The 26,863-nt window shown below is 38.4% G+C and overlaps 2 protein-coding genes and 1 long non-coding RNA gene across 10 annotated transcripts in view; 2 read left to right on the top strand and 1 right to left on the bottom strand.

The window, feature by feature from the left end:
• Window positions 1-2,493, top strand: part of LOC133563488 (ankyrin repeat and BTB/POZ domain-containing protein 2-like) — a 72,852-nt gene extending 70,359 nt beyond the window's left edge. The window contains exon 17 of the mRNA XM_061917644.1: window positions 1,737-2,493. Coding sequence (XP_061773628.1) covers window positions 1,737-1,958 — 222 coding nt within the window. The 3' untranslated portion in view covers window positions 1,959-2,493. The remainder of the gene's footprint in view (window positions 1-1,736) is intronic.
• LOC133563489 (serine/threonine-protein kinase BRSK2) overlaps window positions 1-26,863 on the bottom strand; it is a 554,636-nt gene that overhangs the window by 14,043 nt on the left and 513,730 nt on the right. The window contains exons 18-19 of one of the 6 annotated variants that reach the window (XM_061917648.1): window positions 21,332-21,421; window positions 2,561-4,138 (exon numbers count right to left, since the gene is read on the bottom strand). In XM_061917648.1, coding sequence (XP_061773632.1) covers window positions 4,116-4,138; window positions 21,332-21,421 — 113 coding nt within the window. In that variant the 3' untranslated portion in view covers window positions 2,561-4,115. The other 5 variants (XM_061917647.1, XM_061917645.1, XM_061917649.1 and 2 more) reach the window with 5 other exon arrangements.
• Window positions 6,746-26,137, top strand: LOC133563491 (uncharacterized). 3 transcript variants are annotated; one of them, XR_009809054.1, is made up of 5 exons: window positions 6,746-7,701; window positions 9,538-9,661; window positions 16,411-16,541; window positions 17,899-17,977; window positions 25,872-26,137. It is a non-coding gene; the product is annotated as an uncharacterized LOC133563491 (long non-coding RNA). The 3 variants fall into 3 exon arrangements; XR_009809053.1 differs by lacking the exon at window positions 25,872-26,137 and adding an exon at window positions 20,827-21,265; XR_009809055.1 differs by lacking the exon at window positions 25,872-26,137 and adding an exon at window positions 20,824-21,265.

The following is a 26,863-nucleotide window of genomic DNA, read 5'->3' as shown; positions in this document are numbered from 1 at the left end:
AAATGTTTTGGCGCTTTTGTTCATGTGGGAGAATATTCCAATAAAGGTGCACTACACACTACTTTTGAATTCATTATTGGGCTTCGCGTATACAATGCAGTTAATCACGATTAATCAGAGAAAAAGTGCGATTAACTTCAATTAAAATTTTTAATCGTTGCCCAGCCCTAATATATATATATATATATATATATATACATTCATATATATATATATGTATATATATGTGTATTTATATATATATATTTATATATAGATGTGTGTGTGTGTGTGTGTATGTGTGTATATATATATATATATATATATATATATATACTGTATATATATATATACATATATAGATATGTGTGTGTGTATATGTATGTATGTATGTATGTGTGTACATGTATAGATGTATATATATATGTATATAGATGTGTGTGTATGTATGTATGTATATGTATGTTTGTGTGTGTATATATATATATATATATATATATATATATATATATATATATATATATATATATATATATATATATATATATATGTATGCGTGGTGCAGTGGCAGAGTGGCTGTGCGCAACCAGAGGGTCCCTGGTTCAATTCCCACCTAGTACCAACCTCGTCACGTCCGTTGTGTCCTGAGCAAGACACTTCACCCTTGCTCCTGATGGGTGCTGGTGAGCGCCTTGCATGGCAGCTCCCTCCATCAGTGTGTGAATGTGTGTGTGAATGGGTAAATGTGGAAGTAGTGTCAAAGCGCTTTGAGTACCTTGAAGGTAGAAAAGCGCTATACAAGTACAACCCATTATATATATATTAATGTGTGTATATATAAATATATATATGTGTGTGCGTGTGTATATATATATATATATATACTGTATACATATATACACACACATATATATATATATATATATATACTGTATATATATATATATACATACATATGTATGTGTGTTCTCTTTTTGGTCTATTTTCTGGTTCTAACTGAATTGCCTGCAATAATGGAACCCATTTTATTGTGTGCAATATTGTATTTTCGTGGCTGTTACTCGCATTACGATTGTATATCATCAATGTTTTATTTTGAGTGTGTAGTTCTTTGTTGTGCGTATTTATATCTTAAGTGTTGTAGAGCAAGGCTGTTCAACTGGGGGCCCGAGTTTAGCTCAAAACTTGGGGAACAAACATTTTTGCAGCAAATTCCAAGCACACAAGAGTACTCCTGTTGTGTAGAGGAATTTGGAGCTGGTGCACACATTGGCAGGTCCTTGCCTTGACATTTTAACCTTGCAAGCAAACACTGGAGTCAAAACCTGTGATTTACAAGGCAGACCTTTAGGGCCAGTTTAAATTTAAAAGCACAAATATTTTGGTAATGTGATGTAACTTAGGCAAATTGTTAACTTAAGATTTTTTCGGTCAGCGAGTTTAGTTTATAAGCTTGACTCGACATTTTTTTTGCAGAACATCTTTGAAAACAGCAGCGCTCTCCTGTCACTCATAAAAATAAAATCAAGTCTACTGTGGAGGACGCTGCTTCGAGTGAAGTGATAGTGAAGTTACAAGTCCAGCTCCTCGGTCCTTAGCTGTCTGGAATTGTGCGCCCCAAAACAACCTGGTTTAGGATCCCTGGTGTACTCGTATCAAAGCATTGAGACATTTGAGACCCCATGAAAAACAGTAAACATACAAACATACCACGTGAAGGAAACAACCACAAAAATGTTGTCTGTGTCTGATCACAGGCTACAGGTTCAGTGGAGCTGAGCTCCTTCTGTGAAGGTTACTTCCTGCAGCAGATGCCTGCTTTGATGGAGAGAGAGACCTTCAGGAATCTTCTGTTGGGACATCGACCAGGCAACAGCACGCCCACGCTGGGCCTCCACCAGGCAGAATCGCCCCTGGAGGAGCTGCAAGTTACTCTGGCTCGCCGTCTACGCTCACTCTACGTCACGTCCAGAGTGTGAGGACGGCTGGACAAAGTGTTTTTATGCTGAGCACACCATCTGGACGTGTGGTGGTTCTCAACAGCTTGTTTATGAAGAAGATGGGAGACATATTGTATCTCTGAGGCTCAGGAAGCTTTTTGTGGAGACTGATGGTGGAATTATGAGCCGACGCTGCCCTCTAGTGGACAAAACCAGATATACTTAAAGGCTGGGCAGTTCTCCAACTGAAGCTATCTTGGCCATGCTGGACTTGTGGCCTTGTTCCTTTTTGAACTCATGATGCAGAATAAGAGGAACATTTTTTTTCTATTCTCCAAACAAGAAACAGACCAAGAAAAGACTTACTGAAGAACGGGAAGGATATTTGCTATTTAATGACGATTTAGAGTATTTAACAGGGTTTTTTCCTCCTTTTTATTCAGTTTTAATTCCAACCCCTCAAGTTGCATTTCATGGTGGACTATTAAGCTTCGGTATACTCATGTTCCAGCACAATAAGTATAACATGGGAATTGTGTTGGCTACAGCGTTGTAATAAATATCACTTAGCAGACCACACGTCTTCTTGAAGTGCACACGTGGAAAGTTAACGATAGATTGGCACACAGAAGAAGAAGAAAGACAGTATCGGAATGAGTTTATTTGTTTCAGCACTGAGGATGCTCACAGTAGTTACGTTATACGGGGATTATTACATCATCTGTTTACTTCCTGCTGAGTCGATCGGCTGCTTGCTTTCCCGTGCGTCCAAAACAAAAAGGAGAGTGAACATTATTCTATTGCTTTTGAGTTTGTTAGTATTGACGTCCTCTCCCAGTGTCTTCTGGCCACACGACAAGAGATAAAAGGAGAAGCAGGTGCAAAGATTTGAAAATGAACAGGGGAAGAAAAAACACCAAAACAAAAGAGGTTAGGAATTTCAGGTAGAAAGTAGAACATAAAAAGGTCGTTTAGAGGCGAGACCAGCGTGGAACATTAACACCAAAGCCATGCAAAGAAAAGCTGGTGTTGGACATGCAGACGACAACACGAGCTAAAGCAGAGAGCAAGAATCTCCAGCATGGGAAGAAAACAACCAACCGTGTTGTTGTTGTTTTTTTTTTTTTTTTTGAAATGGTCTATTTACAACCATGGATCCATGTTGAGCTCAATCTCAGGCCCGGCTGTTGCAAACAATATGAAACGCACAAATAGCGATAAAAGAGCATTCCTTCTCTCCAAAAAGAGGCTAAGTCTACATTCTTAAATCACTGGAATTGTTCTTTTTTTTTGTAAATACAAGTTGTCTTTCCTCTCTTCGTCAAGGAAAAAGACGGATCATTCAGCTAAAATTAGACCAAAAGAAAAGTTCTTCTTGTAACAACGCCCCATTTTCCAACACACAAAAGGTTATTATTAATAATAATAATAATAATAATAAATAACATTCAACTGAGCTAACAGCTTTGTTCATATAAATAGTCAAGTGTTAATAAATGAGGACATGACACAGATGAATAAATAAGGTCGGGGGGAAGAAATAGAAAAATAAGCACGAGTGCATTGATCACATTTTTTTGTTGCTTTGTTCTTCTACTCCTACTGCTGGTAAGTGAGAGGTCATCAATGGACAAATCAATGGTTTGGATCGATCAAAAATACACATGACTTCCCTAGACGGTATCTAAACATTGTGTCACAACTAGACAATTCTTTGACTTTGTACATAAGAAACAAGTCTGTACAACAGATTACATCATCCGTTACCCTATTTTGCCAGGTTAGCAAGGTTCCTTCCCTCCCCCGCGTCTCTCGGGTCACAGTTCGTTTGCAGCAGTAGCGTTATTTCGCCTCAAGTCACACCTTTTAAAAAGAAAAGTACAATCCAGCGTCCGCACGTCTCCTGCTCCGTCACGTAGTTGGTAAGACATCCCACATCGTTGTGTGCATATGTTGGACAAAATGCTCCTCGAGGCAAAGGCGCCTGTTTTTTTGGGGGGGCGGGTGCAAGAGTATCGGGAAGGGGGGGGACACACCAAAGGTATTTTCATCTACTTCTACAGTGGGGGTGAAAAGGAGAGGTTGACGATGAAGGTAGACGTCCGTTTCCATGGTAACCCAAAGCTCAAAAAGCATGGTCTCTCTCATGGCAATTGGGGGGAGGACGGTGAAGCAGGGACAGAGCGGGGATGGAACTTAATAGGTTTTCTGGATGAGTCCTGGTGTGAGAAAGGTGGAGGTTAGCACAAGGTTGAACAGCAGGTGAGCACAAAGACGAGATGGAGGTGTCGGGGGGTGGAGGAAGGGTGGAGACGAGAGAGAGCTCAGTCTAAAGTGTGTTCCTGCAGGGACAACTTGACTCGGTCTCTGCACACCAGAGGACTTTTGCTGCTATTGTTCTCCTGCTCCCGCCGCCTGGCGTGCACGGGCGAGGGCGAGGGGCAGCGCTTGCAGGCGAGCACCTGTCCGTTCTTCTCGTCTGAAAAGAGTTGTGTAATTACGTCAAAGAGGTTACTGAGGGGGCCGCCTACAAAGTGCGCGGGTGGGAGGAAGAAGAAAAAGAAGAGAAGAAAGGAATGAACCACGGAGTAGACAGCAAGCAGAGATGACACGCGGGGATGATAAAACAATATGGCCGCGAATCAATGATTTGTGTTAATAACATGTTTAGTGACCGTTAGCAAAGACATCGGCGGTTAACATTTTTTTTCCACAGATTTGCAAAAAACAGCAAAGTACTTTGACCAGCATTGCTTTAGTGGGTCCTTCAAAGCAGGATCTGACTTGTGTTTTCCAGCAGATTCTTAAAAAAAAACTGCAGACCTGAATCGTGTTCTCGCACGAGCTCCGGAAAAACAACATTGTTACTGGCGGGGTCGCTGACTGATGTTTTCTAAAAATGGCAACATTCTCGTGTTGTTTAAAGGCCTACTGAAAGCCACTACTAGCGACCACGCAGTCTGATAGTTTATATATCAATGATGAAATATTAACATTGCAACACATGACAATACGCCCGCTTTAGTTTACTAAATTGCTATTTTAAATTTCCCGGGAGTTTCTTGTTGAAAACGTCGCGTAATGATGACGTGTACGCAAGACGTCACGGGTTGTAAGGAAGTATGAGCGCTGCACACACACACAGCTAAAAGTCGTCTGCTCTAACGGCATAATTACACAGTATTTTGGACATCTGTGTTGCTGAATCTTTTGCATTTTGTTCAATTAATATTGGAGAAGTCACAGTAGAAAGATGGTGTTGGGAAGCTTTAGCCTTTAGCCACACAAACACACGGTGATTCCTTGTTTAAAATTCCCGCAGGTGAAACTACTATGGATCACAGCGAACATGGATCCCGACCGAACATCAACTAGCAGGTTTTGGTGAGAAAATTGTGGTAAAAAGTCGCTTCTCAACTGAGCTTGTGCCGCCCATACAGCTGCCGTCGACTTCCCTGAGACATTGGCGTCAAGACACCCGTGGACACACCCCTCCGACTATCAGGTACTATTAAACTCACTAAAACACTAGCAACACAATAGAAATAAAAGGAATTTCCCAGAATTATCTTAGTAAATGTGTCTAAAAACATCGGAATCCGTCCCAATGCAATCGTGTTTAAAAAAAAAAAAAAAAATTCTAGTCCGTCGCTATCAATATCCTCAAACATGAATCTTTCATCCTTGCTCAAATTAATGGGGAAATTGTTGTTTTCTCAGTCCAAATAGCTGTTTTTGTTGGAGGCTCCCATTATAAACAATGTGAGTACGTGAGGAGCCATCAACATGTGACGTCATCGTCTGCGACTTCCGGTAGAGGCAGGGCTTTTGTGTTAGCAAGCAAAAGTTGCCAACTTTATCGTGGATGTTCTCTATTAAATCCTTTCAGCAAAAATATGGCAATATCGCGAAATGATGAAGTATGACACATAGAATGGACCTGCTATCCCCGTTTAAATAAGAACATCTCATTTCAGTAAGCCTTTAAAAGGTCTGTGACGAATGTTTTTAAAGTAGGTTCTTAAAAATAGCAACATTCCTGTCATGGAGGATATTTGACTTGTTTACTCAACATATTCTTAAAAACAACAGTATTAGCCTGTGAACATTATTGTTCCTCTCAAAGGATCTTTGACCCATGTTTTTTCAACATATTTTTTTCAAACAGCAGAATTTGCCTGTTAACTACAGTGGGGCCAAAAAGTATTTAGTCAGCCAGCGATTGTGCAAGTTCTCCCACTTCAAATGATGACAGAGGTCTGTCATTTTCATCATAGGTACACTTCAACTGTGAGAGACAGAATGGGAAAAAATAATCCAGGAATTTACATTTTAGGAATTTTAAAGAATGTATTTGTAAAATATGGTGATGGAAGGAGGTTTTGGCTGAAAATCTCAGGATACATGGCCCCATTCATTCTTTCCTTAACACGGATCAATCGTCCTGTCCCCTTAGCAGAAAAACAGCCCCAAAGCATGATGTTTCCACCCCCATGCTTCACAGTAGGTATGGTGTTCTTGGGATGCAACTCAGTATTCTTCTTCCTCCAAACACGACGAGTTGAGTTTATAGCAAAACGTTCTATTTTGGTTTCATTTGACCACATGACATTCTCCCAATCCTCTGCTGTATCATCCATGTATCCATTTTGGTATAAACTCAACTCGTTGTGTTTGGAGGAAGATGAGCCTATCTCAGCTGCTTTCGGGCGGAAGGCAAGGTACACCCTGGATAAGTCGCCACCTCATCACAGTGTGAAATACATATTTGTTTTATTTACAATATGGTATTTGTGGTGAAGTGTTTATTCCGATTTTTTTTTCGGTCCTTAAAGGGGACGTGGAACCGTGTGTGGAGAAAGACGAGACAAGCGGGATGCTCGAGAGACAGTGATAGTTAAAGTTATTTGTTTTAGAATTTACAGCCAAGTTTTGTGCCATGGCTTTTCGATAAGAGAGACCATTCTGAGTGGGTGATTAGTGTGAAAAGACAATAGTTCAAAAGTGGAGCCGTGGACTGTGCGTTTGGCGCTAACTACTAGCATATTGAGCTTGAAGCTAAACAACCTGCCTAAAAGACTGCGCTGGATGTCGCCCACGCGGGGGATCACGGAACTCGCAGTGTGTCGTGTCCGAACTGGACCATGAGACAGACAGACACCAGATAGCACTCTTGAGTGGCTACCTGGGAGACGGAGAAGAGAGGTTTTGGACCTGAAGGTACCACGCACCTGTTCCGCCTTTGAAGTCACGCTGAAACCTGCGAGCTTTGTTGACACGTACTTTTAACCCATTGGACACCAGTGTTCATTTTGTTGACGAAACATTTTCGTCATAGTTATTCGTCAACGACCCCTTTTTTCTGACTGAAACGAGACAATAACTAAATAACAAATAATTTACGTGGACTAAAACGACGACGAGGTGTATTGACATATTCGTCAACGAATAAAAACGAGGCGAAAATGTCTGCCAGAGACGAGATCCAATCGGAAGTCATTTCGTTAAGAAGAGGCGGGAGGAGTTGGGAAGAGAACCAATCAGAGCGACGTAGTAAGGAAGTGACGTAAAGGTAGTTTGCGTTTGAGACTGACCCGGGAATGCGCTGCAGAAGACAACATGGCAACGCCGGGGAGGAAGAGGAGAGGACATATGGGGACATTTATTTGACGTCAAAGATAACAAGACGCAGTGTAAGAACTGCAGCGCGAGGATTACGAGAAAAAACACAACAAACTTGAAGCGACATTTACAGTCCAATCACGCCGAAAACCACACCCAGGTAAGCATTTTCCACAACATACAACTCACTCCACGTTATCTCGTTTATTACACGGCTTACTCCGGAAATACTAACTTTGAGACATGATTTTCATCAAAATACGACTTGTATCGGTGATTTTTCCGCTGTTTTCCTCTGACTTTCAGAAATTGAAGGGAAAGTTTACATATTAGTCGACTAACTCTATTGTAGTTTTCGTCGACTATAATCTTATGAGATTTCGTCAACTAAAACTAGACTAAAACTAAAACAATTTAAATAACTAAATTATGACTAAAACTAAATTACATTTTAGTCAAAAGACTATGACTAAAACTAAATCAAATTTTGCTGTCAAAATTAACACTGCTGGACACAATTTACCTTTCTTTGTTTTATTCTGCTATAAGAGTGACACGACCGATAAGTTTTTAGTGCCATTAATTGATTAACGTGGACCCCGACCTAAACAAATTGAAAAACGTATTAAGGTGTAACCATTTAATGGTCAATTAAGTTAAAGGCCTACTGAAAGCCACTACTAGCCACCACGCAGTCTGATAGTTTATATATCAATGATGAAATATTAACATTGCAACACATGCCAATACGGCCGCTTTAGTTTACTAAATTGCAATTTTAAATTTCCCGCCAGGTGTCCTGTTAAAAACATCATGGGAAGATGAGCTTATGTTGACTCGTGCTTGTGACGTTATTGGTTGGAGCGGACATTTTATCCCAGCACCACTCACGGCTAAAAGTCTTCCGATTTAATTGCATTAATAACACATTATTTTAGACATCTGTGTTGCTGAATCTTTTGCAATTTGTTCAATTAATAATGGAGACTACAAATAAGAAAGATGTTGGTGGAAAGCAGTGCATTGCAGCCGGCTGTAGCAACACAAACACAGCTGGTGTTTCTTTGTTTGTTGTGAAACTTTATTATGGAACAGAGCAGGCAAGCGAACATGTTTCTCTACCACATGTCAACCGGCAGGTTTCGGTGAGAAAATTGTGGTAATAAGTCGGCTCTTACCGTAAACATTAGCGGAGCTTGTGTCGTTCCTCCTGCAGCTGTCAGAGGCAGCTGTGACTTTCTTGGCTCCTTACATGGCTTCCCTCAGAGACACTGGCGGTCACTACACCCCTCTGACTTTCAGGTACGACCATATAATCTCACTAAAACACTAGTAACACAATAAGCAGATAAGGGATTTTCCAGAATATCCTAGTAAATGTGTCTAATAACATCTGAATCGCTCCTGCCCTCGTCTTTTATTTTTCTTTCTTCTAGTCCTTCACTCTCACTATCTTCATCCACGAATATTTCATCCTCGCTCAAATTAATGGGGAAATTGTCGCTTTCTCAGTCCTAATCGCTCTAGCTGCTGGTGGCTATGATTGTAAACAATGTGAGGATGTGAGGAGCTCCACAACCCATGACGTCACGCGCACATCGTCTGCTACTTCTGGTACAGGCAAGGCTTCTTTATTAGCGACCAAAAGTTGCGCACTTTATCGTCGATGTTCTTTACCAAATCCTTTCAGCAAAAATATGGTAATATCGCGAAATGATGAAGTATGACACATAGAATGGACCTGCTATCCCCGTTTAAATAAGAACATCTCATTTCAGTAGGCCTTTAACCAATCTTAGTCTATGAACATTAACTGATGAAGCCTACTCGGAACATTCCATTTGCGATCGATTGAATGCCCTGAGATTCCTCCCAAACCGGATCTTTGACTTGTGTTTTTTTCAACAGATTGTTGTAAGCAGCAGAATTCTCCTGTTATTTGACTTGGGTTTTTAGTGTGTCCTTAGAACTAAAAAAAACCTTTGTGCTCCTCAAGAGTCCTCCAGGTACTCGCGGCAGAGATTAAAGACACAGTGACGAGGATTGATGAGGCCTTTTGAAAAGACAGAATGCAAATGACTTCCTTTTCTAACCAGCTTAATTGCAGCTGTTATCTGATGGTAAGGGAGCTGTGGTCAAGTACTGCACTAAGATGTGTTTAAACGTAAACGTCCTTCTCAAGCAGGGTTAGAATATCATCCCTTATTTTTATTTTTTTATTTTAAAAATACTTATATTACTCATGTGTTGATTAGTTTTGGATATGTTAAACATTCAGTAACATCACATGGTTATATTTGCACAATCCTGCATGTCCCAAAAAGAGTAGGAAGAAGCAGAAATTATTTGTATTATGATTTATTATTTAATCATATCCCTTTTGCTTGTTCACTTTCTGTTTTAATGTTATCGTGTAATAAACAAGTAATAGTCATAGGTTAAGGACGTATGTAGTAGTGAAGCAAAAAAAAAAAAGAAAGGGCCAAATGTTAAAATAATAAATTAAAATGTAAAGGGGAAAAAATAAATACAATAAAATTAATTAAAAATAAAACCATTATAAATAAATGACTACAGTGTTTTTCGGGCCATAAGGGGCACAAAATTATCAGGCACACTAGAGGTTCATATTATGATTTTTCCTACGTTTAAAACACTTCCTTGTAGTTTACATAACATGTAATGGTGGTTCTTTATTCAAAATGTTGCATAGATAACCAGAATAAGCACAACCAGAATTAATAAATATATAAGGCACAACGGGTTGTAAGGTGCATTGTTAATTTTCAAGAAAATGAAAGGATTGTTATAAAATTTTTATACATACATATATTTTTTAAATCTTTGTGTGTATGTGTCCGCCTTAATGGATTTGGCACTAATTATTGTGAACTGACTAACGCACAGCGATATGGACATAAATAAACACAGTTCCGCCAGGGCGCTAATTAATTTAAAACCTCTTCTCACTCTTTTGCTTACCAAAGGCATGCGGAAAAAGTAAGCATGCGCTAATTATTTTAAAACCTCTTCTCACTCCGGCACTTACCAAAGGCATGCAGTAAAAATTTGAGTGTGATGTAAGCTTGGACCTTAATGACAGGGGAAGTGTCACGAGTTTGACCAGCATGCGCTAATTATTTTGCAAAGCGAGTTTGACCCGGCAGTAATTCAAGGCAGGCGCATACTATATACCCTGCTGCAATTCAAGGAAATACGGTGTGTGTGTGTATGTATATGTATATGTATATGTATATATATATATATATATATATATATATATAATATGTATGTATTTTTTTTTTTAAATTTATTAATTTGTTTTAGGCAATGACATTAAAATAAAAAAGTACAATGTTGACAACACGTAATAATAGAAATTTAAATAATGCAAAAGGTAACGTACAGTATATAAGCATGATTGTCCAGTTTTGCCTTAAAGGAAGTGGGAAGAAGATAATTTATTTAATTCCACCCCCAGTTCTCCATTCAGTGATTATTCCATTGAGTTTGACTATTACTTTGTTTAAGGATTATACAAATGTTGTATCATAGTGGCATTACCAAAGGTAACAATTATTACACTATAACAATATTTGTATCAACAATGTAGGAAGAATGAACATACCAACAATGGTAATAGACAACATAGCAATAATGGTAATATACTACATACCAACAATGGTAATAGACAACATACCAACAATGGTAATAGACAACATAGCAACAATGGTAATAGACAACATACCAACGATAGTAATAGACAACATACCAAAGATAGTAATAGACAACATAGCAACAATGGTAATAGACAACATACCAACAATGGTAATAGACAACATAGCAACAATGGTAATAGACAACATAGCAACAATGGTAATAGACAACATAGCAACAATGGTAATAGACAACATAGCAACAATGGTAATAGACAACATAGCAACAATGGTAATAGACAACATAGCAACAATGGTAATAGACAACATAGTAATAATGGTAATAGACAACATACCAACAATGGTAATAGACAACATAGCAACAATGGTAATAGACAACATAGTAATAATGGTAATAGACAACATACCAACAATGGTAATAGACAACATAGCAACAATGGTAATAGACAACATAGCAACAATGGTAATAGACAACATAGCAACAATGGTAATAGACAACATAGCAACAATGGTAATAGACAACATAGCAACAATGGTAATAGACAACATACCAACAATGGTAATAGACAACATAGCAACAATGGTAATAGACAACATAGCAACAATGGTAATAGACAACATAGCAACAATGGTAATAGACAACATAGCAACAATGGTAATAGACAACATAGCAACAATGGTAATAGACAACATAGCAACAATGGTAATAGACAACATAACAACAATGGTAATAGACAACATAGTAATAATCGTAATAGACAACATAGCCATAATAGTAATAGATAACATAGCAACAATGGTAATAGACAACATAGCAACAATGGTAATAGACAACATAGCAATAATAGTAATAGATAACATAACAATAATGGTAATAGACAACATAGTAATAATCGTAATAGACAACATAGCAACAATGGTAATAGACAACATAGCAATAATAGTAATAGATAACATAACAATAATGGTAATAGACAACATAGTAATAATCGTAATAGACAACATACCAACAATGGTAATAGACAACATACCAATAATGGTAATAGACAACATACCAACAATGGTAATAGACAGCATAGCAACAATGGTAATAGACAACATACCAACAATGGTAATAGACAACATAGCAATAATGGTAATATACAACATAGCAACAATGGTAATAGACAACATACCAACAATGGTAATAGACAACATAGCAACAATGGTAATAGACAACATACCAACAATGGTAATAGACAACATAGCAACAATGGTAATAGACAACATAGCAACAATGGTAATAGACAACATAGCAATAATGGTAATATACAACATAGCAACAATGGTAATAGACAGCATAGCAACAATGGTAATAGACAACATACCAACAATGGTAATAGACAACATACCAACGATAGTAATAGACAACATACCAACAATGGTAATAGACAACATACCAACAATGGTGATAGACAACATAGCAACAATGGTAATAGACAACATACCAACAATGGTAATAGACAACATACCAACGATAGTAATAGACAACATAGCAACAATGGTAATAGACAACATACCAACGATAGTAATAGACAACATACCAACAATGGTAATAGACAACATACCAACAATGGTAATAGACAACATACCAACAATGTTAATAGACAACATACCAACAATGGTAATAGACAACATACCAACAATGGTAATAGACAACATACCAACAATGGTAATAGACAACATACCAACAATGGTAATAGACAACATAGCAACAATGGTAATAGACAACATACCAACGATAGTAATAGACAACATACCAACGATAGTAATAGACAACATAGCAACAATGGTAATAGACAACATAGCAACAATGGTAATAGACAACATAGCAACAATGGTAATAGACAACATACCAACGATAGTAATAGACAACATACCAACGATAGTAATAGACAACATACCAACAATGGTAATAGACAACATACCAACAATGGTAATAGACAACATACCAACAATGGTAATAGACAACATAGCAACAATGGTAATAGACAACATACCAACGATAGTAATAGACAACATACCAACGATAGTAATAGACAACATAGCAACAATGGTAATAGACAACATAGCAACAATGGTAATAGACAACATACCAACGATAGTAATAGACAACATACCAACGATAGTAATAGACAACATAGCAACAATGGTAATAGACAACATACCAACAATGGTAATAGACAACATAGCAACAATGGTAATAGACAGCATAGCAACAATGGTAATAGACAACATACCAACGATAGTAATAGACAACATAGCAACAATGGTAATAGACAGCATAGCAACAATGGTAATAGACAACATACCAACGATAGTAATAGACAGCATAGCAACAATGGTAATAGACAGCATAGCAACAATGGTAATAGACAACATACCAACGATAGTAATAGACAACATAGCAACAATGGTAATAGACAACATACCAACGATAGTAATAGACAACATACCAACAATGGTAATAGACAACATAGCAACAATGGTAATAGACAACATAGCAACAATGGTAATAGACAGCATAGCAACAATGGTAATAGACAACATACCAACAATGGTAATAGACAACATACCAACAATGGTAATAGACAACATACCAACGATAGTAATAGACAACATACCAACAATGGTAATAGACAACATACCAACAATGGTAATAGACAACATACCAACAATGGTAATAGACAACATACCAACGATAGTAATAGACAACATACCAACAATGGTAATAGACAACATAACAACAATGGTAATAGACAACATACCAACAATGGTAATAGACAACATACCAACAATGGTAATAGACAACATACCAACAATGGTAATAGACAACATAGCAATAATGGTAATAGACCACATAGTAATAATCGTAATAGACAACATAGCCATAATAGTAATAGATAACATAACAACAATGGTAATAGACAACATACCAACAATGGTAATAGACAACATACCAACAATGGTAATAGACAACATACCAACAATGGTAATAGACAACATACCAACAATGGTAATAGACAACATACCAACAATGGTAATAGACAACATACCAACAATGGTAATAGACAACATAACAATAATGGTAATAGACCACATAACAACAATGGTAATAGACAACATACCAACAATGGTAATAGACAACATAACAATAATGGTAATAGACCACATAACAACAATGGTAATAGACAACATAGTAATAATGGTAATAGACAACATACCAACAATGGTAATAGACCACATAACAATAATGGTAAGGAAACATTGAGCACATGTTAACACGTTGAGACAGAGTACAACAGCTGGTCAAATTAAAGACCCTCATCTCTATATTTGAACCAGACCCAATGTTTGTATAACAGTTTAAATCGATTAAAAGTTTGGCATTGCTTGAGTTGTAAGTCCAGTTTCTTCCAGAGTTTTACTCCTCATACATGCACACAAAATATTTTGAGTGGTTTGAGCTCTCGGCAATGAGAAATATCCACAGCCTCTCAAGTTATGAGCCTGCACTAATGTTATAAAAAAAACGTTGTAAATTAGACGGCAATAATTTGTTAAATGCTTTATATAAGATTATTGATGTTATATTTAACAAGATCATCAAATTTGAGCAACTTTGATTGCACAAACAGATTGTGAGTATGCTCTAAAAAACAACAACTTTGTTAATGATCCGCACTGCTCTTTTCTGTAATATGAACAGATAATGAATTGTGTTGTATATATTGCCCCATTCTTCAACACAGTATGTCAGGTATGGCAAGTACCAAGGTGCAGTATAGAGTACAGAGTGCATTTTCATTAAGGTATAGTTTTTCTTTGTTTATAATTGCGAGGCTTTTGGAGAGTTTTGTTTTAGTGTGTCTGACATGAGGTTTCCATGATAGTTTACTATCAATTATCACTCTCAAAAATGCATTCTCATTTACGATTTAAATTTGGGTACCATCAATACCTATTTTTTGTTCAGACGTTATGTAGCAATTTCCAAACATCACTGTCTTAGTTTTATTTATATTCAAGGATAATTTATTTGTGTCCATCCATTTTTTTTTACCATGTTTATTTCTGTTTACTGTATTTATGAGCTCATTATAGTCATCACTACTGTTAGATTGCTGAGCTAAATAAAATATAAAAAAGCATATTTCAGACATGCTTTTTATATCAACCTATGATATAGGAAGAGGAACATGGCAACAAAAAGAGATTATGAAGACTATGTAGACAAGAGGGTGATTGCTTTCAAAAATGAGATAGGATAGCAAAATTGGGACATGAGTGCAATGAAAAGATGAAGCATATGGTACATTTCTAAATCGTTCATGAGGCTTTATGACAAACATGATCCATGGAAACAATTCGGTAGGAAACTGAAAAAGAACAATCAACCATGGATGACAAAATGATTAAAAATGTTTGCTATAAGAATACATTTTACAGAGAATTTCTAACACACATCTACAGGGGCAGGGAATAAGTACAAGTATAAAACAAGTTAACTAGCATACTACGAACATGTAGAAAATAATATAACTGTCAGGAACAATAACAATATGTGAGCAATATGGGGCTCCCTTGGCATTCTTAAAAATGGTACTAAGAAGGATTATTCCCAATGCTTCTCAGGTGGGAATGTAAATAATGACAATAAAAGGAAGTAGTTGAAAGTTTCAATTATTACTTTGTAAATATTGGACCAAATTTGGAGGAAACGATTCTAGACCCAGTTTCAACTGAGGACTTCAATGACAGCATAGATTGAAATCCCAACTCAATCTTCCTCGTCAATATGACACAAAAGGAAATAGTTAAAATTGTGAATAATTGTATATCCAAGACCTCACCTGATTGTAATGGAATTAATATGGAAACGATAAAAATTTCTGACAATAAGACACTGTTTTTCCTACACTTTGAACCCCGCGGCTTATAAGACAAAGCGGCTAATTTATGGAGCTTTGTACGTTAGATTAGATAGCACTTTATTTATTTCTTCAGGAGAGTTCTTTCAGGAAAATTGAAATTTTCAGCACAGTTGACGGCCATAATAAAAAACAGTTTACAAAAAAAGCAAATATACTGAAAATGTGTGTAATTGTGTGTGTCGGTGTTTGTATTATTAACTAGTTTCTGAAATTCCTCAGTAAATTCACCAAGACGTCTCCGTGGAGTTATTGAGTCTGATGAACTGGCTTCCTCATCTAGTGGGTCCGTGACGATGATTTCTGTTTTGTTTCATCAACTGTTTTACAGACACCGTTTGGAAACAATAAAGGTATGTAAATAAACAATTACATAATCTTATTGTGTAGATAACTAATTTGGCAACGTGGCGTATAGTCCGGTGCGGTTAATATTTGAATAAGTGTTTTTCCCCCTAACATTTAATGGGTACAACTAATATACCGGTGCGCTCTATAGACCGGAAAATACGGTAACCTAGGAGATTTCAGAACCTTTAATGTATATATAACCTATCATTTCACACAGTCATATTCCCAAATACTTTAAAACAATTAGTATTGATTTGGAAGATTGTAGACAAACACCATTACAAACCTGTTTCTCTACTTTTTACAATTTTCTAAAATTACTGAAAAGCTACTTAATAACAGATTGGACACATTTCTAAACATAAAACACAGATAAACAATAGAGATACATCGATTTCATTAATTTAAATAACAGAAGAGATTACCAATGCAATAGATGGTAAAAGTGTGCAAAAGCAGTGTTTATGGATCTAACTAAAGCATATTACACAATTAATCACAATATTTTATTTAAAATATTAGAACGGTATGGCATCAGAGGGTTTGTCTTGAACTGGATTAGAAGCTACTCAACCAACAGGAAGTTAGGCAAACACATGTCTACAACGCTAAATATATCCTGAGGCGTACCACAGGGATCAATACTGGGACTAAAATTGTTCAATCTTTATATGAAGGACATTTGTAAAGTTACAAAGGACTTAAAGTTAGTACTGTTAGCGGATGACACAACTGTGTTTTGTTCAGGAGAGAACACACAGAAGTTAATACAAATAATAACAGAAGAACTGAAGAGATGGTTTGACAAAAACAGACTACCTCTAAAGGCCTACTGAAAGCCACTACTACCGACCACGCAGTCTGATAGTTTATATATCAATGATGAAATTTTAACATTGCAACACGTGTCAATACGGCCGCTTTAGTTTACTAAATTGCAATTTTAAATTTCCCGCGAGGTATCCTTTTGAAAACGTCGCGGAATGATGACGCGTGCTTGTGACGTTATTGGTTGGAGCAGACATGTTCTCCCAGCACCACACATGGCTAAAAGTTCCCTCTTTTCATCGCATGATTACACAGTATTTTGGACATCTGTGTTGCTGAATCTTTTGCAATTTGTTCAATTAATAATGGCGACGTCAAAGAAGAATGCTGTTGGTGGAAAGCGGTGGATTGCAGCTGCCTTTAGCACCGAAACACAGTCGGTGTTTCTTTGTTTGTTGTGAAGCTTTAACACAGAGCGGTCAAGCGAACATGTTTCTCTATGTCAACCAGCAAGTTTTTGGATGTGAAAATTGTGATATTAAGTCGGCTCTTACCGGAGACTTATGTGGATTATGCAACCTCATCCTGCAGCTCAAAAAGGCAGCTGTGATCTTGGCTCTTCGGCTTGTCTCAGAGACACTGGCGTTCACCGCAGCCATCTGACTTTCAGGTATGACTTTATAATTTCACTAAAGTACTATTAATGGATAATGGATTTTCCAGAATTATTCTAGTAAATGTGTCTAATTACATCTGAAACGCTGCCGCTGCAGTGAAGAGCCCTACAACCAGTGACATCACGCGCACATCGTCTGCTACTTCCGGTACAGGCAAGGCTTTTTTATTAGCCACCAAAAGTTGCAAACTTTATCGTCGATGTTTTCCACTAAATCCTTTCAGCAAAAATATGGCAATATCGCGAAATGATCAAGTATGACACATAGAATGGAGCTGCTATCCCTGTTTAAATAAGAACATCTCATTTCAGTAGGCTTTTAAACCTTTGTGAAATGAAAATAATGTTATTCAGTAACAGTGGAGGATAAAGTCTAACACAAATACAAATAGACGGAGTAAATTAAAACACATTTTGGGTGTAATAATTGATGATAAAATTAACTGCAAATCTCATATAAAAATATACAACATAAGGTGGCAAGAAACATGCCAATAACAAACACAGCAAAATATGTATTGGACAAGAAAAGTCACTTCACATCCTCTACTCCTTGCTCGTGTTACCATATCTGAGTTATTGTGCAGAAATATGGGGAAATAACTACAAAAGTACACCTCATTCACTAACTATGTTACAAAAAATATCAGTTAGACTAATACATCATGTTGGACATAACATACAAATCACATATCTATTGAATCCAAAATATTGAAATTCAATGATATAGTAAATTTGAAATCAGCTAAAATTATGTACAAAGCAAACTATGACCTGCTACTGAAAGAACAATTATTATCAACAAAAGAGGAAAATATAAGCTTGAATGTTTTTTTAAACATTTGTATGCACAAACAACACTTAAGACCTTTAGCATTTCAATATGTAGAATTAAAGTATGGAATGGATTAAGTACAGAAATCAAACAAAGCACTAATGTGATTCAGTTTAAGAAATTGTTTAAAGGGGAACATTATCAGCAGACCTATGTAAGCGTCAATATATACCTTGATGTTGCAGAAAAAAGACCATATATTTTTTTAACCGATTTCCGAACTCTAAAAGGGTGAATTTGGCGATTTTAACTGCTTTCAATTGGTAGCCTGTCAGAGCGATGACTTTTCACCCGTGACGTCACAACAGGAAGCAATCCGCCATTTTCTCAATCTTATTACACACACCAAGTCAAATCAGCTCTTTTATTTTCAGTTTTTTCGACTGTTTTCCCGTACGTTGGAGACATCATGCCTCGTCGGTGTGTTTTCGGAGGGTGTAACAACACGAACAGAGACGGATTCAAGTTGCACCACTGGCCAAAAGATGCGAAAGTCCCTGGTTTGTTCCGCACACTTTACCGACGATAGCTATGCGACAACAGAGATGGCAAGATTGTGTGGATATCCTGCGACACTCAAAGCAGATGCATTTCCAACGAGAAAGTTAAAGAAATCCACTGACCCCAACTGAATCTGCCTGAGTGCGAGCTATTCAGGGACGACGGCAGTCTCTTCCCGCAGATGAGCGAGGTAAACCCCCTGGATGCCTTGGCTAAGATGTGATTTATGCCACTTCTTTTTCTGTCTCATTTTGTCCACCAAACTTCTAAAGTTGTGCATGAATGCACAAAGGTGAGTTTTGTTGATGTTATTGACTTATGTGGAGTATGCTAATCAGACATATTTGGTCACGGCATGGCTGCAAGCTAATCGATGCTAACATGCTATTTAGGCTAGCTGTATGTACATATTGCATCATCCCTCCATCCATCTTCTTCCGCTTATCCGAGGTCGGGTCGCGGGGGCAACAGCCTAAGCAGGGAAACCCAGACTTCCCTCTCCCCAGCCACTTCGTCTTGCTCTTCCCGGGGGATCCCGAGGCGTTCCCAGGCCATATTGCTATATTGCATAATTATGCCTCATTTGTAGCTATATTTGCATCCAGCCTTTCCCTCCACCCACATTTAATGCCAAACAAACTCATACCAATCGTTGGTTAGAAGGCGATCGTGCCGCCGTCTGTCGTGATATGGCTCAATAGTTTCAGTTTCTTCTTCAATTTTGTTTTCGCTACCTGCCTCCACACTCCAAACATCTGTTTCAATAAATGCGTAATCCGTTGAATCGCTTACGCCGCTGAAATCCGAGTCTGAATCCGAACTACTATCGCTATACCTTTCTGTGCTATCCGCCATGTTTGTTTCTGGTGGTTTCACGCAGTGACATCACAGGATAATGGACGGGTGGATATACTGATCGTGAAAATCAGGCACTTTGAAGCCGTTTTTTGGGATATTGTGTGATGGATATAATTTTGAGAAAAACTTCGAAAAATAAAATAAGTCACTAGGAACTGATTTTTACTGGTTTTAACCCTTCAGAAATTGTGATAATGTTCCCTTCTTAAACTCAAAGTGTTTACAAAGAACGAAGAAGAAATAACTTTAACAAACATTCTGAATTGATTGAAAATGAGATAATCTCATTCAACTCACTGTGTGAATAACCACTTACTTTACTATTTATTTAGAGTTGTATTATTTGTGCAGTAAATTGTGTACAAATTGAGAACAGAAAGTGAAAAAACAATGATAGTAATTACTACGAAAGGGAAAGAAGGGGGAGGAATAAATAAGTCCTGATTTTTCCTACTTCTCTTTGAACGTGTTGAAAAGAGAAAGTGCAGACTGTGATGCATCATGTTGTACTTGTATCATGTTGCAAATAAAGTTTACAGAATGTGTTGCACGTATGATCAGAAGCATGACAGAATGAGCACAGGAGGAGGAACAGATCATTTTAATATTAAGAGACTGGCACATAACAGGTCTGCTTTCTGACCAGCAGGGGGAGCAATTGTCATAAATATAACGAGACAAAACAACAGAATGGAATAAGATGCAGAGAGTAGAAGAAGAGGAGCTAAAGGTGTCCTTCAGTCGTCAACGCTGGACAGACATTACCCTGACTAACCTCAGCGTAAAGCAACAAACCCCACGTGGAGAAGAAGACGGTCGGCCATCATCATCATCTATCCGGGAGCGGAGCGCATGGCGATGGTGTTGCCATGGCGACGAGCCTCCGACTCGTGGAAGTGGGCGTATGAGTGTGAATCAGCTCCCCGTACCTGACTGTAATCTTCACCGTCTGACTATGTTCTGACCCTGCCAGTGTTTATTTGCGGCGAGGGCGACCATGCAGAGCCAATCGCCTGGCAAGGCCGCGCATTTCGAGCAGAGGAGTTGCAGGCCGGGCGAGGCTATCTAGTCGTGCACATTCAGCTGGAAGAGGGGGGGATGAGGGGAGGGATGGGGGATGTTTGGTGGAGAAAAGCAGAGAAAATGTTACTCACCAGACAGCTGCTGGACTCCAGGCTGGTCATGTGTGCTTAACAACTGGCTCTGGATGGTCTCCACTACTCGCTTGAAGCGTCGGCTGGGTCCTACACACACACACACACGCACGCACGCACGCACGCACAAGGCAGAAGGTTAAGTATGGACAGTTAAGACAGACAGTCTGGGGCAAACAAAAACAACTTTTCTCAAGTTGAGGCAAAACAGTGGAACGTCTACGTATATTTGTGACCTTTATCTCTTTATAAGTGTTCACATCGCGCCGAAAATTTTCCTGCCGTACCAACGCTTCACTTTAAGGCCTACTGAAATGAGATTTTCTTATTTAAACGGGGATAGCAGCTCCATTCTATGTGTCATACTTCATCATTTCGCGATATTGCCATATTTTTGCTGAAAGGATTTAATAGAGAACATCCACGATAAAGTTCGCAACTTTTGGTCGCTAATAAAAAAGCCTTGCCTGTACCGGAAGTAGCAGACGATGTGCACGTGATGTCACTGGTTGTAGGGCTCCTCACATCTTCACATTGTTTACAATCATAGCCACCAGCAGCTAGAGCTATTCGGACCGAGAAAGCGACAATTTCCCCATTAATTTGAGCGAGGATTAAGATTCGTGGATGAGGAAATTTAGAGGGAAGGACTAGAAAAAAAAGAAAAGAAAAAAAAGGCGTTGCAGTGGGAGCGATTCGGATGTTACTAGACACATTCACTAGGATAATTCTGGAAAATCCCTTATCTGCCAATTGTGTTGCTAGTGTTTTAGTGAGATTAAATAGTACCTGAAAGTCAGAGGGGTGTGGCCACGGGTGTGTTGACGCCAGAGTCTCTGAAGGAAGTCACGGCAGCTGCAGCAGGACGGAAACTCCACTGATGTCTCCGGTAAGAGGTGACTTATTACCACAATTTTCTCACCGAAAACTGCCGTTTGACATTTAGTCGGGATCCATGTTCGCTTGACCGCTCTGATCCATAGTAAAGCTTCATCTTCGGGAATTTTAAACAAGAAAACACCGGCTGTGTTTTTGTGGCTAAAGGCTAAAGCTTCCTACCTACATCTTTCTACTTTGACTTCTCCATTATTAATTGAACACATTGCAAAAGATTCAGCAACACAGCTGTCCAGAATACTGTGTAATTATGCGATTAAAGCAGACTACTTATATCTTGGATCGGGCTAGAACATAATGTCCGCTACAACCGGTAACGTCAAACGCACGCGTCATCATACCGCGACGTTTTCAACACGACACTTTGCGGGAAATGTAAAATTGCGACTCACATATGAACTTGAAGTGCAATCCCATTCCTAACCCATAGGGTTCAATATGATGTCGGTCCACCTTTTTGCAGCTATTACAGCTTCAGCTCTTCTGGGAAGGCTGTTTATAGGAATTTTCGACCATTCTTCCAAAAGCTCATTGGTAAGATCACATAATGATGTTAATCAAGAAGGCCTGGCTCTCATTCTCCATTCTAATTCATCCAAATGGTGTTCTATTCGGTTCAGGTCAGTGTTCATAAAAAAACGCAGTACAGGTTGTATTTAATTTAATATTTTTGCCCACTGTAACGTTATACACAGTTTGAACAGTAACACTATGTTGGAATACAGGAAAATAAAACACTACTTTAACAAGTGATTATTTGGCATACTACCACCAGTGTTTGATAATGGCTGATTCTGTTGTTTTACCTGTCACTTACACTGTTGGCATGGATAGATTATTTGTACCCAACACATCATCTTTTTGGTCAATTAAGTGAAATTAGATCATTTTAGTGGTCAGAACTCACTGACATAAATGTTCTATTTCCTGTTAAGCTCAGTTCAATCCATATCTACGCTGGCTTTTGCAAATGTGTGTGTGTGTGTGTGTGTGTAAGCATGCTGTGTAAGCCGGCTCTGCTCAGGCAGGGTGGAAGCAAATCTTATCAAGCACTCACAATGTGAAGACTTGTGAAAATCCTTTTTTGGCAGCACATTTGATGACAGTCACCTCTGGAACCAGCGCATCCAGGCATGTGCTCCCCACATACTACACTCGAGGGCCACATATTAGATTGAAATGAAAACTGTGAGAAACTAAATGAAAATGAAAACTCCGTTTTTATGTGCTCAGTTGGAGGAACGCTGCAAGAAATATTCCAGTGTGTTAATATGTTTGGTGTTACCCTGTCTGACAGTGTGGACAAGGAAGAACTTGTCATAGTATGTTGTCGTGGAAACAAGTAAAAGTGGAACCACAATTAACGATCCCCCGATTGTACGATTTAGGAACCACAGACCAAATAGAAACATGTTTTGGTGTACGGACATTGTCCCTGGGTATGAAAATTCATTCTGGTTGTCAACAGCATTATTGTCCACATAAGAACACTGCAATAAATGAGGCGCGTCCAAAATTGAGTGTATGGTTAATAAATAATAATCAAACAGTACTTTCCGGACTATAAAACGCACTTACAATTATCATTATTTTCTCAGAAATCGACAGGGCACCTTATAACCCGGTGTGCCTAATGTAAGGAATGGGTTTAGTTGAGCTTAACTACCTCAAAGTTATTTTATGTGGTACATGGTGAAATAATAAGTGTGACCAACTGATGGCAGTCAAACATAGGAGATAAGTTTAGGCTGCACTATGATGGGTCTCAAGTAAACAACACCAACGTTTTAAATGTTCAATTGAAAATATAGAACATTACACACGGCGGTCAAAAATCTATCAAAATGTTTAAAGGCCTACTGAAACCCACGCATTCTGATAGTTTATATATCAATGATGAAATATTAACATTGCAACACATGCCAATACGGCCGCTTTAGTTTACTAAATTACAATTTTAAATTTCCCACGGAGTTTCCTGTTGAAAACGTCGCGGAATGATGACGTGTATTAGCCCAGCACCACTTGCGGCTAAAAGTCGTGTCTTTTCATCGCGCAATTAAACAGTATTCTGGACATCTGTGTTGCTGAATCTTTTGCAATTTGTTCAATTAATATTGGAGAAGTCACAGTAGAAAGATGGAGTTGGGAAGCTTTAGCCTTTAGCCACACAAACACACGGTGATTCCTTGTTTAAAATTCCCGTAGGTGAAGCTTTCCTATGGATCAGAGCGGTCAAGCAAACATGGCTCCTGACTACATGTCAACCGGCAGGTTTCGGTGAGAAAATTGTGGTAAAAAGTCGCCTCTTACCGGAGATCTGCAGAGCTTGCGCCGTCCATGCAGCTGCCGTGACTTCCCTCAGAGACTGGTGTCAACACACCCGTGGAGACACCCCTCCGACTATCAGGTACTATTAATAACTCACTAAAACACTAGCAACACAATAGAAAGATAAGGGATTTCGGAGAATTATCCTAGTAAATGTGTCTAGAAACATCTGAATCGTTCCCAATGCAATCGCCTTTTTTTTAACTTTATTTTTTAAAAATATTTTTTTTCTTTCTAGTCCTTCGCTATCAATATCCTCATCCACAAATCTTTCATCCTCGCTCAAATTAATGGGGAAATTGTCGTCTTTTTGGTCCGGATAGCTCTTGCTGCTGGAGGCTCCCATTATAAACAATGTGAGGACGTGAGGAGCCCTCACACTTGTGACGTCATCGTCTGCTACTTCCGGTAAAGGCAAGGCTTTTTTATTAGCGACCAAAAGTTGCGAACTTTATCGTGGATGTTCTCTACTAAATCCTTTCAGCAAAAATATGGCAATATCGCGAAATGATGAAGTATGACACATAGAATGGAGCTGCTATCCCCGTTTAAATAAGAACATCTCATTTCAGTAGGCCTTTAAGTATGACTCTGGTAAGCTATGAAGCCTTGAAGGATTGTCGGCGTAATAAACATACGAGTATTATGGTGTGTGAAGAAGTGAATTATATTAATATAGCGCTTTTCTGTCGTGACTCAAAACGCTTTTACAAAGTGAAACCCAATATCGAAGTAACTTTTAAACCAGTGTGGGTGAAGTGTCTTGCCGAAGGACACAACGGCAGCAACTAGGATGGCGGAAGCGGGGATCGAACCTGGAACCCTTAAGTTGCTAGCATGGCCACTCAACCAACCTAGCTATACCGCCCCACACATATATTATACAAAAGCAACTTTTCTCACCTTCTGGTACCTGCTGATCTGTATTTCGGATCTGCATAAATCCTAAAAAATTGCGCGTGTCTGTGCCGATGCCGTAGTCGATAAGCTTCTTCTTTTCCTCTATCTTCTTATGTGACATTCATCCTCCGCTGTTGCCATTTCTAATAAAAAGTAGTGAAAAGTTTTTACTTATATCTGTCAGTAAACTCGCCATGAAAGTGCCTAAACATACTTGCGTAGTGAGTTTACATTATTCACCCCAGGAACTTTAGTTATTAGAAAGTTCCGGTCGGTCGGTTTTTCACGGGACACGAGAAGATGCTGCTCCGTTATTGATTTAAGTAAAGTTTGAATGTCATTAAAACAGTTAGCTCCATCTTTTGAGACTTTTTCCACTATCGTCCTTGCACGCTACACCGCTACAACAAAGATGACGGGGAGAAGACGCTGCCAAAGGTGAGCCACGTAAATAAGACCGCCCACAAAACGGCGTCTCCGGAAGTGACTGTCAGAAAGCTGGTTGAAGATGATCTGTAAAACACAATCTATGCAACATTTCGACCAAAGAACCACCATTACATGTTATGTAGACCACAAGGAAGTGTTTTGAATAAAAAAAAAAAAAAAAAAGACTCCTTCAATGTGCCCTATAATCTGGTGTGCCTAATATATGAAAAAATATCAAAAATAAACCATTCATCGGCAGTGCACCCTATAATCCGGTGCCCCCTTGGTCCGGAAAATACGGTACCATCATGATAAAGGTCTCACAGTTCTAAATATTTGACACACAATGTCTTGAGCATATATATACCTGTATATATATATATATATATATATATATACATATCCATCAGTGACATGCAGTCAGGGGAGGCAGGTGAGGAATCATGGGGGAAAAAAAAAGGTAAAAAGAATAACAATTTAATAAATTGTTATATGTATCCGGTGACTATACTTTATAAAGTTATTTTCCATTTAACCTCACCAGTTTTAGATTATTTTTATTCAAAATTGCTGAATTTTCACATTTGCCGTTCAAATACTGAGAAGAGACTTGCGGTGAGTCAGCAGCCAGTTGAGCCTCACCATTGATTGCGCAATGACTCGGCTAACTGCTGGCCTGCTGTGCAGTGAGACCGTATTGCTGTATGAATTATATTATACAGGGTGTACCCTGCCTTCCGCCCGATTGTAGCTGAGATAGGCGCCAGCGACCCCGAAAGGGAATAAGCGGTAGAAAATGGATGGATGGATGGATTTCCATAGTTTAGTTAGCTGAGGTATATAATGTACAGTGTATTTTGTCAACAACTTTATGTGTGTAACATTTCTTGTGCTGAGCAATCATAAAACGGCTGGGAAGACGCACTGTGTGAGGCACCTGTTCTCCCGCCTCATGGTGATAGAGGGCGCTAGTGA

Source organism: Nerophis ophidion, linkage group LG12 (genome assembly GCF_033978795.1).
Source record: "Nerophis ophidion isolate RoL-2023_Sa linkage group LG12, RoL_Noph_v1.0, whole genome shotgun sequence".
NCBI classification, from domain to species: domain Eukaryota; kingdom Metazoa; phylum Chordata; class Actinopteri; order Syngnathiformes; family Syngnathidae; genus Nerophis; species Nerophis ophidion.
The sequence above is the reverse complement of the archived record's forward strand: the minus strand, read 5'-3'. Positions and strand labels throughout refer to the sequence as shown.